We start from the raw sequence: 13,286 nt of genomic DNA, 5'->3' as shown, positions 1-13,286 counted from the left end.
TGTGGTTTCTGGGGGTTCTGTAATTTGATGACTTGGGGATTTTCGCTGAAAGTCGGTTTGGCTAATATCGCTGCAGTACGAGACAGTGAAATGAAGGGCATTATTGAAACATTTCTCACAAAAAAAACCCAACAAAAAAACGGCTGCAAGTCAGACAGGAAAAAGCTGCCAACGGGGGAATAGAGATCTTCTGAGGATTACGTAAATGTGCCGTGTGATTTAGACAAGTATCTGCGAGAGCATGAATGTGGTGTAAGATGATTACGCTGTCAATTAGGCCACATGAATTAGCTTTCACCCTCTCCACTCTCCGAAGAGTTTGTTAACCTTCTCCCCTCCGTGTAAACGCCGCCGGCCTCCGTCTGCAGCCACAAAGACTTCAGAGGGTCACAGGTCAGCAGGGTTACATCAAGGTCATTGGCAGTTTTCGAAATCAACATTTTCAGCTTTAAAAAAAAAAAAAAAGAAATTCCCTCTCATTAAAATCTGATGGTTGATTTCCCCTCTGTTCCTATCTCTGAGTGGATCATGTTAATTGATGCACTATTAGCTCTTGAATTTAAAATAGCCCCTCTGCTCCACTCTGCTCCATTATTTATTTATTTATTTTTTGCCCATGTGACAAGAAACAACGGCATATTGATTTTAAAAATGTTTCGCTCTTAATGGCAAACGCATTGATAGCCGAGGCTCCACACGGCTGGAAACAAGCAGCAGACGGAGGAAGGAGACCTTTAGGTTTGTCAATATTTTGTCAGACAGTCGGCGAGGAGCAAGCGAAAACATGATTGCTCCAAAAATATATTTAGCTCAGATTTTTTTTTTTCTAAAATAGGGGTGAAAATTGAGTTGCAAATTTGGCGTGGGTGTACTACTTCACAAGTAGGACTAAAATTGTTACAAGCACTTTGAGGCATTGGAATGCTCAGTGCAAGGTTATATATTTGTGTTTTATTAATTATGTATTCTAGGAAAAGTACAAAATGCATGAGGGTTTATTCTCTACCTTGAAAATAGCCATGAAACAAACTGTTCCTCAACTGCTGCTTCAGTTGTCGTGTTCAGTTAAAATTAAGGATAACTTGGGATGATGATTATTTATTTATTGGATTTCTTGCACAGAGATGATAAAACGAATGTCCATTATGTGGCTCTAGAGTTGGTTAGCTGATCGTAGCATGAGGAAATAAGGAGAAACACCTCCTCTAGTTCCAAAATCCAATTTCCACAATATACAAAATTCTACAAATTGGCTTCTTTGTCTGATGAAAGTCCATTATTTCAATAAGTTTGAAACAGAAGAGGCAACAAATGCTTACATTTGAGACACCAAAATAAGAAAATTATGTTTTTGTCCAATAGATGACTAAAATTTTTGCAGATAATCGTCACTTTATGCTGATTAAAATGCAATTACTCCACTGTTAGGTTTCACCTTGCAGCATTGAAGACTTAATAGAGGTCGACTGACATATTTTTTCAAGGTCAATACCAATTATTAGTAATCAGGGTAATATCTGTAAGTGATTTATAAGTGATTTATTTGTAAGTGATGTATCCTCATTTAGTGTTGATTGAACGACAAATGTTTGTCAGAAAAAAGTTTGCATCAGTCTTTTTGAGTTATGACATCTAATGAAACTGAAGAATTAGCTTTTCCTCTACAAAGTTATTATTATTTAATAATTGGTAGCATAGTCACAAGTTGATTACACTTAAAAATGAGGTTGGTCCAACCAGAATTTCCATGTTATATGAAAGGAATACTTAAATGATTCCCGTACTTATGAACACAAATTTTTAAAGAACAAATATTTAAAATGCTTAACTGTTAAGTGGACTTGAAATCCTGACCTGAAAGTGAAGAAAAATAAGGTCATCCACTCATGTTTCACTCAGTTGTTCCAAATTTTAAATCAACTAATGTGGAAATTAGTGTTTTTCACACTCAATATTAAGTTAACGCAACATTATTATGTCAATGCAACCAAATAAAATAATATTTCAAACTTAAATGGCTTATTAAAGTTGTTAAATTACATATTTTTGTGTCCAGATGGAAAGAAGCGCATTATTACATTAATAATACATTTTAGTAGGAAGGAAAAAAATTGACATTACCAGTAATCGATCCGTATTGCTAAATCCTCTGAATAAAGGGCTGTTTTAATTGTCTGAGGAAGTTTGAATGTTCTTATTTAGAGGGTGCAGACTGCAAACAGAACCAGTGTGGCGTCGGGGTCACGGCAAGAACCGACACCACGCTGCTCTGATCTGAGCCGCTTTGAGTTGTGTCGGTATGTGCAGACTCTCGCACAAACACGAGACAGACAGTCAGAGAGCGTCCTCGCAGTCCAACGCACGCACACACAAATGCAAGAAAAAACACATGCGCACGCTAAACCAAATCTGGACATGCCAAACAGAGACGAACACAAATCAAAACAAAGCATGCAAACACAAAAGAGATCCAGAGAATGAAGAAGACAGAGAGAATAGCAGAGTCCCATCTGTCAAACAAATGTGAGGATGCTTCCAACACACACACACACACAACACACACACACATGCATGCATCCATCCACAGCGAGCATCATTTAGTCTGAACTTGAGCGATATCTGCCTTTGTCCTTTAGCAGTTGGTCCTGAGGGGCCGCTGTAGAAGTTGCATGAAAGTTTGTTTAGAGCTCAGCAAGTGTGTTAAGCTTTATGAGAGCCCATGGGAGACATGGTGGCACAAACACACACACACACACACGTGCATCCGCTCATCTACACACACATACAACACACTCAGGCACGAGGCTTGGGCGGCAGCTCGCAGTGGCCCCAACCAACAGTGAGGAGTTTGTTGTCATAGCAACAGTAAAATGAGATGACTTTACTGTCAGCCGTAATGTTTCATGGCCCCCTTGCCGCTATGGCAACATAACAAGGAGGAGGAAGAGGAGATAGAGAGAAAGAGAGCATCAGAGCGCACATCTCTGCATTCCAGTGGACTCCTACTAGGAACAATGTCACCACGATGCCCTTTCTTCCCTCTCAAGACAAAACACACACACACACACACACCGTGACAAGCCTGCCAAACACACACTCATACAAAGAGACACGCACACCTTGAAAAGCCTGTCAAACACTCCGCTTCCAACCTCGCCCATCCCTTTGATTATGTGCTCACTATTTTCAGCTTATCGTCACCAGAGCAATTTGAATTCATTATGCTCAATGTCAATATTGGTGCAACTACGGCGTACCTCAGACAGGTACAGCTTGTTGAATGAGCGTGTGCGCTGTCAGACAGCATGAGAAGTGAGAAGGGAGAGAGGAAACGGAGATGAGATCAAAGACGTTCAGCGTTTTTTCCCTGCGCCGCGGAGACAGTCGGATGGAGCAGCGAGGTGACTATAGGCTGGTCGGCTATACGTGGAGCAACAGCGCAGCAGCTATACATCACGGTTCTATATTTAGCCTGGTCCTTCCACTACAGCCTACCAACGCTGTTAAGCTGAGTTTTCTACGCTGCTAGAAAAAGTGGAAAATAGGTGGAAGAGCACAGAGACGGCAGAGGGATGTTGTTTTGCTCTGTTGCCATGGGGACACAGCGACCAGAGCTGTAGCGAACCGACAGTCGTCGCAGTATAGCGGGTTGCCATGGGTGACAGCTGTCAGTCAGTCGTGGAAATTTGCTGTAGTTCCTGATTGCACCATGAGGTGGAGCTTCTTACTGTTTGTTATGAGATGGAGTTTACATGAGTGTATGCTGACTGCCTGAAAGCCTGGCATCAAATTGTGCTAAAGGTGTCTGGTGGCAGTCTGCTTTTGCCAGCAACCTGAGGCTAATTTTAACGCTAAGCTAGTATTTTCAAATGCTAACGCAGGCTGAGAGCTGAGTGTCTGTTGGAAGGAACAATGCTAATGTTCAGGAACAGTAGAAATCTAGTTACGTGCTTCCAACAACATCCAAACTAAAGTGGTGAAGTGTGCCATTCAGCCTTTTTTCCTGCACTGTGGAGACAGTTGGATGGAGCAACAAGGTGATAATAGGCTGGCTGAATCATAGATTCTATTCGGATCTCAAAATTAATATTTGGATACCACCATCATGGCCGAATATTCGGATATTTGGATATTTGGGTCCAGCCCTAATGCTAACGCTAAGATAGTACAGAGGGTCCTCGACTTACGCCGGAGTTCCGTTCCTACTGATCTACACAAGTCAATTTTCGCCATAGGTCGAACCAACCGACAAAAATGTAAATGAAGCCGTTCGTGCATCACGATATCCTTCAGTTCTTCATAAAGTCATGAATACCAACGACTTTCATGCATGTATGAATCATTTTACAAGAAGATAACAGAATATTGTAACAGACTGATATTGTTGTTGATGTTGAGGTTTCAATGTTTATTGTTCAGTTCCAGATTTACCTGATGTCAGTGAACGTACCATGTTTAGTTAGCTCACCTCTGATTGGCTGAGAGTCAGCAGTAGAGAGAGCTGGGAACGGCGGCTAATTCTGGAGCTAAGTTATGGGGTTTTTCTAGTTATTCTGGCGTTGGCTACGGTCCACAGTAGCCTGTATGAAGGTTCAATAAACCAGCAGAGAACCAGATAAAGTCTCACTCATTCATCACAGAGGGTCACTACAATATGTTGACCTGTTTTTACAACTTGACCCATGTTGGTTGGTGTTTCTTCCTGTTCCCAGCGTTTCATTCTTTCTAATTTCACTTCCATGGAGATACTTTCCTTTTCTTCCAAGCATCAGAAGAGTCTGACTTATGCTGGGAGCCATAATGAAGGACAAAAAGTTAGTGAATGTAGCACAGTCCAAGGTGGAGTACAACCAGAGAATGGAAACAAAGCTGTCTGATAGCGCCGTGTGACGACGTATTCATCCGCTCCGCTCACCAGTTAGTTCCACTTAACCAGTAACGATGAAACGCCGTAGGTCGAGGACGTTGTAAACCGAGGACCCCCTGTATTTTCAAATGCTAACACAGTAGAGCTGCAGTTACATGCGTCCAACAACATTCAAACTGAAGTGAAGAAGTGCATCATTAAGCATTTTTTTCCTGTCGGATGGAGCAGCGAGGTGACAATAGGTTGACCGACTACACGTGTGACAGCGGTACAGCAGCTATACATCACAATTCTATATTTAGCTCCATCCTTCCACTACAGCCTGTCAGCACCGTTAATTTATCTATGCTGGTAGAAAACGTGACAAAAAAGAGAGATAGGTGGAAGAAATAGAAAACAGCAGAGGGATGTTGTTTTGCTGTGTTGCCATGGGGACACGGCGACCAGAGCTGCAGCGAACTGACAGTTGTCACGGCATGGCGGGTTGCCATGGGTGACAGCTGTCAGTCAATCACGCAGAGTGAGGGGACAGATCGGCCGATGATCACCTTGGATTAGGGGGCGATCGCGGCACACAGGGGCCAGCCAGAACATATCTCCCCTTAATCCCCGTGTCCTGATGGTGCCACTCTCTGGTGTGTGTGTGGGGTCTCATCTATGTTTGTGCGTGTTTCAACCTGTGCATGTAAATTTAGATTTTCTCTGTGTGTGTTTGTGTGTGTGTGTGTGTGTGTGTGTGTGTGTGTGTGTGTGTGCGCCCCAGCAGCGGTGGTGTTTGTGTGTGTCTAGACTCTGCAACATGTGCAGCGTGAGTGGAGCAGATTACATTTTGCTGTAGCTGCTGCCTGGGTCCTTCCCACAGCTGTCTGTGCTAGAGGACAATCAAAGGCCCGGTTTGCGAGCCTTCTGATTGTGGTGTGATACTCAGACCCGTTTCCCCTTCAATTACCGCGCTCTGCCTGTGTGTAACGAGCACAGCATTGCTCTTATGTTAGCGGAACAACGGTCTGATTAGAATAAGGGATGGATTTGAACTTGCGCTCTAATTTGTTGCTTTCTTTTTCTTGGCAAATTTCCCGATCGTGATCATCTCTGCTACCAGACATCCTGCTGCGGAACTAAGCGACCATTGGACGCTGTTTGTAATGTTGTAAATTCCAGAGTTGAAGTTTTTTGTTCCTGCTCTCATTTATCCCAACATCCTTGACAATTAAATTTGCTCCTGCTGTAGAGATGTTAAATCACCGGCAGTTTTTGTGACCCTGTAACTATTAGACCTTTAGCAGTGTTCATATGTTATGACAGCAACCCCTTGTAATGTCAATACTCTGCTGGTACCCCGGTAATTAGGGGGTAGTCGTACAAGGCAACATTTCCTCAACCAGTGAAGCACTAAATTTGCAGTACCAGTCAGAATTGGAGAGAAAGCCCCAGAGAAAATGATGATGTATATTTTCCCCTCAGATCCAATGCAGGCTAATTGGGAATGTGGTCAAAAATCTTGTTGCGCTCCTCCACCCTTTGGCCTTTAACAAAAATGAAGCCTTTATGTGACGAAGCAACTGGCTTTCACGAGCTGACCTCATTTCTTTTCTCTCTTTTTCCCTCTCTGCCTCCCTAAATGTCCTCTCCTCTCTCGTCTCTCTGCTGTATTCGTCCTTAGGAGTGAGCCCTGGGCTGGATGGGACCCACCATGCCCCCCAGTAAGAAGGCTCAGAGCCCCAGTAGTGGAGCCAGCGCCTCGCAGGGCATGAGCCCGCCATACCGGCAGGGGGATGCCGCCACGGCAGCGTCCGAGGCCGAGGCGGCCGACCTCTCTCTTTCCCTGTCCGCCTCTTTCTCCAAGGCCGAGGACGAGGAGCTCACCAGCCTCTCCTGGCTCCACGAGAGCACCGACCTCCTCAACAGCTTCAGCCACTCTGGGCTGCGTAGCGTCTCGCCTCTGCAGGACCCCGACGGTCAGCATCCCCGCTCGCCCTCCTCCTCGTCTCCCTCCCCAGACGACCCCCTGCTTGGGGACGCACACTCTGCATACGACTTGGCGGCAGGCGCCAACCGGAAACCTCCGTACTCCTTCAGCTGCCTGATCTTCATGGCTATCGAGGACGCGCCGAACAAGCGGCTGCCGGTGAAGGATATCTACGGCTGGATTCTGGAGCACTTCCCTTACTTTGCCAGCGCCCCTACAGGCTGGAAGAACTCAGTGCGCCACAATCTGTCGCTCAACAAGTGCTTCAAGAAGGTGGATAAAGATCGCAGCCAGGTAAGGAAGTTGCTGCACAGTATTTAGTTTCTTTAAATCTCAAGGATGGATTTTGGTTGATAATACTCTGGGCATCTTTTTCAGTTGATTTACTCTTCAGTGTTCATTGTTGTGGACAGAATCAGGTGTGAATTCAAGCAAGTTGTGGTATCTCTGCAGCAGTTGTTCATTTTTTTTTTAACATCATTCTAACCAGGAGTATTCAGAGCTGAGCAGCAGGTTGTTGTGTGTCAGATATTTTTAACGAAACCACTAACAGTTATTACTGCATATAATTTTAATGCTAAGGAATGTGAATAATTGTCAATGAATGTGAAGTATTCCAGTGTCAAAGACATTTTCTCCACTGGAATAGTTCTGAATATAGGCTCTGATGTTAACCCAGCATTTCTAAAATGTGTCTTTCAGGATTGCAGAGATTTCCCTATCCCTAGAATATCAATTATTATATAAATTAAGCATTAAATATTGTAAGATGTAAAACCAGAGGGTGTTTCCTGGATAGATAAAATAAAAAGTGCTGCCCTCCAGAGAGGTTTTAGCAAGAGCCACAGGAAAATCACAAGAGCCAACTGATGAGAATACCTTTTGTTATTTTCTTGTTGTTTTATTTACTCAAGCATAACAGACATTTTTGTTGTTTATCAAATCATCACAAATGACAGTCTTGCCTTCAGTGTGTGATGCTGCTGTCATGCTCAATAGGGATGCTAATGATTTATTGTTAATCGATTCATTGCTTGTGGTCATTTATTTGATAAAAACACATTGCCTGATGATCATGTAGAAGATGAGGGGCGTGCAAGTCAGAAAATGTATGGAAGATCTGCAGTAGCACCTGTTGGAGCTTCTTGTTGTTTATTGAGATGGAGTTGCAGGTGTGTTTCAGAAACCAATTATCCCATCAAAATAAACTGAAACATGAACATCTTTAGGAACATAGGGAGTGACCATTACATTGTCTTTAAATTTTCAGACTCAAAATTAAGTTGGGCTTTTTAATTTCTATATACGCAACCCATTTTTCCCAACATGCTACAAACCAGATCATGTTTCTGATTTATAAACGCCGTCATCTCTTCCATTTTATAAATATCCAGTGTAGAATATCCTGTGATAATTTCTTAGCTATAGATTTCTTACTTGCAACCAACAAAACACTCAATAGATATTCATCCTTTTTTCTTCATTCCTCTGGGAAACATCCAAAATAAACAGTTTTCATTCCTAGAGGAATTTCAAATTGTCTTGTAGTGCTCCATGAACATCATTCTAATACTGTCTAATAAGTGGGCAGTCCCATAGGATGTGAAAATGGTTTGGTCTCCACACTTTCTTCAACAGATAGGAGGAGTTCCATCATAGTGGGTTTTTCTTACCAAGGTTTTCTATCCATGTTCCTTCCATACTGCGGTCCGTTCCTCCTGTGTACCTCTTAACTTCTGTTTCAGTCGTGACGATGAACTTTGTAGCATTAAGTTGTGATAAAGGTGTTGGGCGGTTGTCCAGTTTAAGCCCATGCTAGTGCTAAGCTGGAAAATGCTAACACAAGCTAAAATTGCAGCTACAATATTTGTGGACAGATGTTCCAGCAGCTGGACTAACGTTCGCTGCAGAGATTAGTAATGTTACAGGTTATTTACTGTATGAGACTGCAGCTTGCTTGGCGTGTTTAATGAAGTGATCATTCTGTATAGTTCAGTAATCCGGTGTTTACTTTATCTGTTCTTCAAATACTTGATGTAACCAAGTTGATTTTTGTGAACATTCAGCATTAGTGGTTAGAAACTGTTCTATCAGCATATGGAAAAACATCCACTGTGTTATTAGTTGTTCATGTGGCCGGCTATAGGAAATTGTTTAAAATTTGCATCCCTTACTTTGTGGTCAATCCCTAAAGGCCCATTCTGAGCCAAGAAAAGCCCTGAAAACCCAACTCTGTATATCTTGATCAGTCGCAGACTCACTCTGGCTCCTGTCAGGCTTTTGGAAGCGGTCAAAGTCTTTTTCTTTGCCAGTTAGCATTTTTCAGACTGTGTTTTTGAGCTCATCACCTTTGACAGATTTTCTCACTCCTTAAAGACGCCAGAAGACTTGTTTTCATTTGTTAGGAATTTATTTCCTTCTTGACAGCAGAACACGAACATGAGGAAGTCCTGGAGGTTAAACCGGGCTAAACAAACACTTTTAGGGCGGATCAGTTCTGAAAAGACGCTACATATTTTTTGAACGCTACAAAAACCCGTAATTGAACACGCTTTGTAGAACATCGTTTGACATGATTCAAAAAGAATATATGATGTTCCAAACAAGCAACCTTTTAGAGCCGTGAACATAAGACTCATTTTAGTTCAGGTTCCACATTCAACCCAGTTTGATCTCAGGTGGGCCGGACCAGTAAAATCACAGCATAATAACCTATAAATAACCACAACTCCACATTTCCTTTGTTTTAGTGCAAAAAAGTACATTCTGAAAGTAAGATATTCACGTCTAATGAATTATCTTTTTACAAAACATTATGAACAAACTGGAATTTGTCAAGAAAAATAAATTCAGTTTCAACAACATTATGCCTCAGTATATCATTTACACAGTACAACTTCCAGATCACAGTTTATCTACAAAAGACCCAAAACATTTTTTCACAGATATCTGGAACTGAATGATAAAATATTTTACAACAAAACAACAAAAACAAGACAAAACATTCCAAAAATGAGACACAAAATGATAAAAGCGAGAAACAAAATAACAAAAAAATGAGACAAACGACACAAAACAGAGACAAAAATTTGAAAAAAAAATTTCCAAAGCAACAAATAAAATGGACAAGTGACAAAAACGAGACAAAAATGACAAACGCGATACACAAAACGAATAAAGCAAAACGCAAAATGACAAAAATAGACAAAAAACACAAGCGAGACAAAAAGGAAACACACAACGACAAAAACGAGAAACAAAATGACAGAAATATGAGACACAACAAAAGTCAAACAAAAAACGACAAAGATGGCACAATATTACAAAAATGAGACAAAAAACTGAAAAAATAACAATGAGCAATATAGTATTTTCCTTTATGATCAAAACAACTTGTCATGGTCTCAAATGTATTTAAAATTTATAGTTTTACAGTTTGCAGTTAATGTCTGCTCTGGAATTTTTACACTTTGAGGGCCGGATTGGACCCTCTGGCGGGCCGTTTTTGGCCCACGGGCCGCATGTTGGACACCCCTGATATAGATGAACTGAGAAAAGTAACAAGTCTTACAATAAAAAATGCAGAAAAACATTTGTCCGTTGCAGATTTAAGAAACACATGAACGTAAATCCATTCTAAGAGAATTAGTTATAATTTTCAGTCAGATTGTAGAGCTTATTCTGTGCACAGTTCTGATTGAAAAACCGATGGGAGCGTTCGACCCCCTCCCAGACAACACTGCTTCTAATCATTGTTCACCAATCACATTTCGTGCACCTAAATCTCAAAATCTCTCTCTGCGTTCACGCTATCGTGTGTGGTTATGACTTATTTCACAGCCAGACAGTTATCAGCCGTTTGCAGGCATATCCAACTTGAAGTCAAACATATTCTGTATTTTGTCTACAGCTGTACCAGATTCGGCCTTATCAATAGTTGATGATCTCTGCTTTCATAGTTCTCTTTCACTCTGACGTTCCGTGCTTCCCCAGTGGGAACAGCATTTCGCTTTTGATTTAAGTCTTGATACAGTCTTTTATACTCACTTTCCCATCCAGATTTCGCTCCATTAAAGACTCAGGGTAAACGGGGAATGAATCCCTCACTCAATTAGTGCTAAATTAATACTGGAGGATTTAATAACACAGATGCCAACAGACTTTAGATTTCATCTCGCCCGAGGGTGCTGGGGGTGGGGGACAAACACCGAGGATCAATGCTAGCTTTGCGTGTTTGGCTGATTGAGATTATACTGGGGGATATGAGAGCTCTTTATGCTTTCCTTGACCGGCGTGTGAATCTGAAATCTCCCTTTTGAGTTCAGTGAGCACAGTGTGTGTGTGTGTGTGTGTGTGTGTGTGTAGGAACAAAATGGATGAAGGATGAAGAGGACACGATGTGTATTCATGTGTGTGTCTGACACACACCCTCACGCTATGCTGTCATCTGGCCCTTGACTACAACGGCACAGAGTTTCTCTTGTATACATATCTCCATAGTAACACGGTTGCAGTTGACATAAAAGTATGCTGTTGCTGTAGCAACGGGAAAACTGATTTGGCTTTACTGACTTAGGCGTGTATGTGTGTGTGAGTGTGTGTGTGTGTGTGTGTGTGTGTGTGCGAGCTTGAAATGGGCACCGAGGTGTCGAGTCGGGGAGAGAGAGTGTGTGTCCACGTCTTGTGTTAAATGCACATATGTGTCGGCGTGTGTGTGCGTGTGTGTGTGTGTGCAGCATGTGTAGAGGTGATTTTGGCAAGGACGGCTCGTCTTGTCTTCCTGTCGCTGCACACTGTTTAAGACAGCACGCTAATTAACCCTTCAAACCTATTCCCCTCACACACACACACACACACACACACACACGCTTCCAAACGCACAACACAGGGCACGTCTGACACACAAACAAACAGCACAAGCACACGCATGAATGCTTAAAAGGACTCACGCACACACATGCGAGTGCTGTGTCGGTGTAGAAATGAGGGCACATCTCTGCAGACTCTTACTCTACCTGCCAAGTGCTGTGCTTTATCTGAAGCTGCAATTACAGAATCTCTGTAATTTCACTCACACTCTGCCATTCAGTGCTTTTCACCGAGGATATCTGCATGTGAATGCACCTTTTTTCCCCCTCTGTCTCCCCCCTCCTGCTTTGCTTTTTTCCCTCTTTTCGTGTTTGTCTTTTTAGAATCGAGCGTGCAATTACAGGCTGTGAGATATTTTTTCTTTATGCTGCGTTATGTTTTACTCGCCGCTCGCTTGTGGAAAAAGAAGAAAGACAAGGGGATTTTTTTTTCTTTTTTCTTTTTTTGGTGAAGGAGAGGTCAAGTTGTCGTTGCGAGGGATAGACATGCATGAGGAAGAAGAGAGAGAAATGAGGAAGCAGGGAGACACAGCTTACTGTGAATGCACCAAATTATATTTCCATCAATTTACAGAGGTGGAGATTAATATGACAGTGGCCTATTTGTTCCAGTGGCTGTATTTCTGGGTCATATCCAGGCAGATGACAAGATGGGGACTAGTTTAGAATAAGCTCGCTGCTCTATGCATGTGTGTGTGTGTGTGTGTGTGTGTGCGTGCGTGCATGCATGTGTGTGTGTGTGTCAGTCTTGCATGTGGGAGTGCAAACTTGTGAGCGTGTGAGAGTACGAGTCCCACGGTTGCCATGGCTTTGTTTACAAACAGGATTCTTCGCTGTGCTGAATGACATGCCTTAATGACAAGTGTTGTTGCCCTCAGACTTGTGGATCAGTGCAGAAGATCAGTGTTGTAACAGCACAACACACACAGATGTTCACACACACAACACACAGCGATATATCTCTCAAAGCCTCTTATGGAATCACAGCAGAGAGAACAGGCAGTTTTGTAATCTAAGACTCACTATGAAGTCTCCTGGTGTTGCACTTAAGTGTGTCACCTCTAAGTTAACCTTGCCCCGTTCACACGAGAGGCGTCCTTCATTGTTTTACCTTTAAACGCTCGCTGCTTCATGAACTGCAGCATCTGGACTGAGCGTACGTTTGGTTTTGTTCTGCATTCGTCAGCACATTGTTGCAGCTTCAAAACTGCCGCTGCTGGATGCAAAAAGGTAGATTTGACTGTATTGGAGTTTCTTTAAAATCACAAACAAATTATTGATTTTTCCAAAGATTCTTTTGCTTGTGTAAAGTTGCATGTCGAGGAACAGTTTCATGCAATCAATGGAGAGCCTAAGCTAAATATGAGACCAAAAAAAGTGAGATCAAAATGGAACAAATGTGAAAGAGGAGCATTTATGAGTAATAAACAACAAAATATGATTGAAAACAGCGAGGCAGCATTTTAGTCTGTGCTTCTTTATAAAGACACATTTTTAAAAGATCTCTAAAGCTGCACTAATTTGTAGTTTTGCAAATAAAAACTGGTCAAATTGCTCTAGAGCTGCTCCAAGTTGAAACTTT

At 42.2% G+C, this 13,286-nt stretch overlaps 1 protein-coding gene across 1 annotated transcript in view; it reads left to right on the top strand.

Annotated features, from left to right (window-relative positions):
* Nucleotides 1-13,286, top strand: part of ches1 (checkpoint suppressor 1) — an 82,133-nt gene that overhangs the window by 29,675 nt on the left and 39,172 nt on the right. Inside the window, exon 2 of the mRNA XM_023266485.3 lies at nucleotides 6,531-7,130. Within this exon, the coding sequence (XP_023122253.1) occupies nucleotides 6,549-7,130 (582 nt within the window). The 5' untranslated portion in view covers nucleotides 6,531-6,548. The remainder of the gene's footprint in view (nucleotides 1-6,530; nucleotides 7,131-13,286) is intronic.

This window comes from Amphiprion ocellaris, chromosome 12, assembly GCF_022539595.1.
Source record: "Amphiprion ocellaris isolate individual 3 ecotype Okinawa chromosome 12, ASM2253959v1, whole genome shotgun sequence".
Lineage (NCBI taxonomy): Eukaryota > Metazoa > Chordata > Actinopteri > Pomacentridae > Amphiprion > Amphiprion ocellaris.
This window is presented reverse-complemented; position numbering and strand designations above follow the sequence as displayed.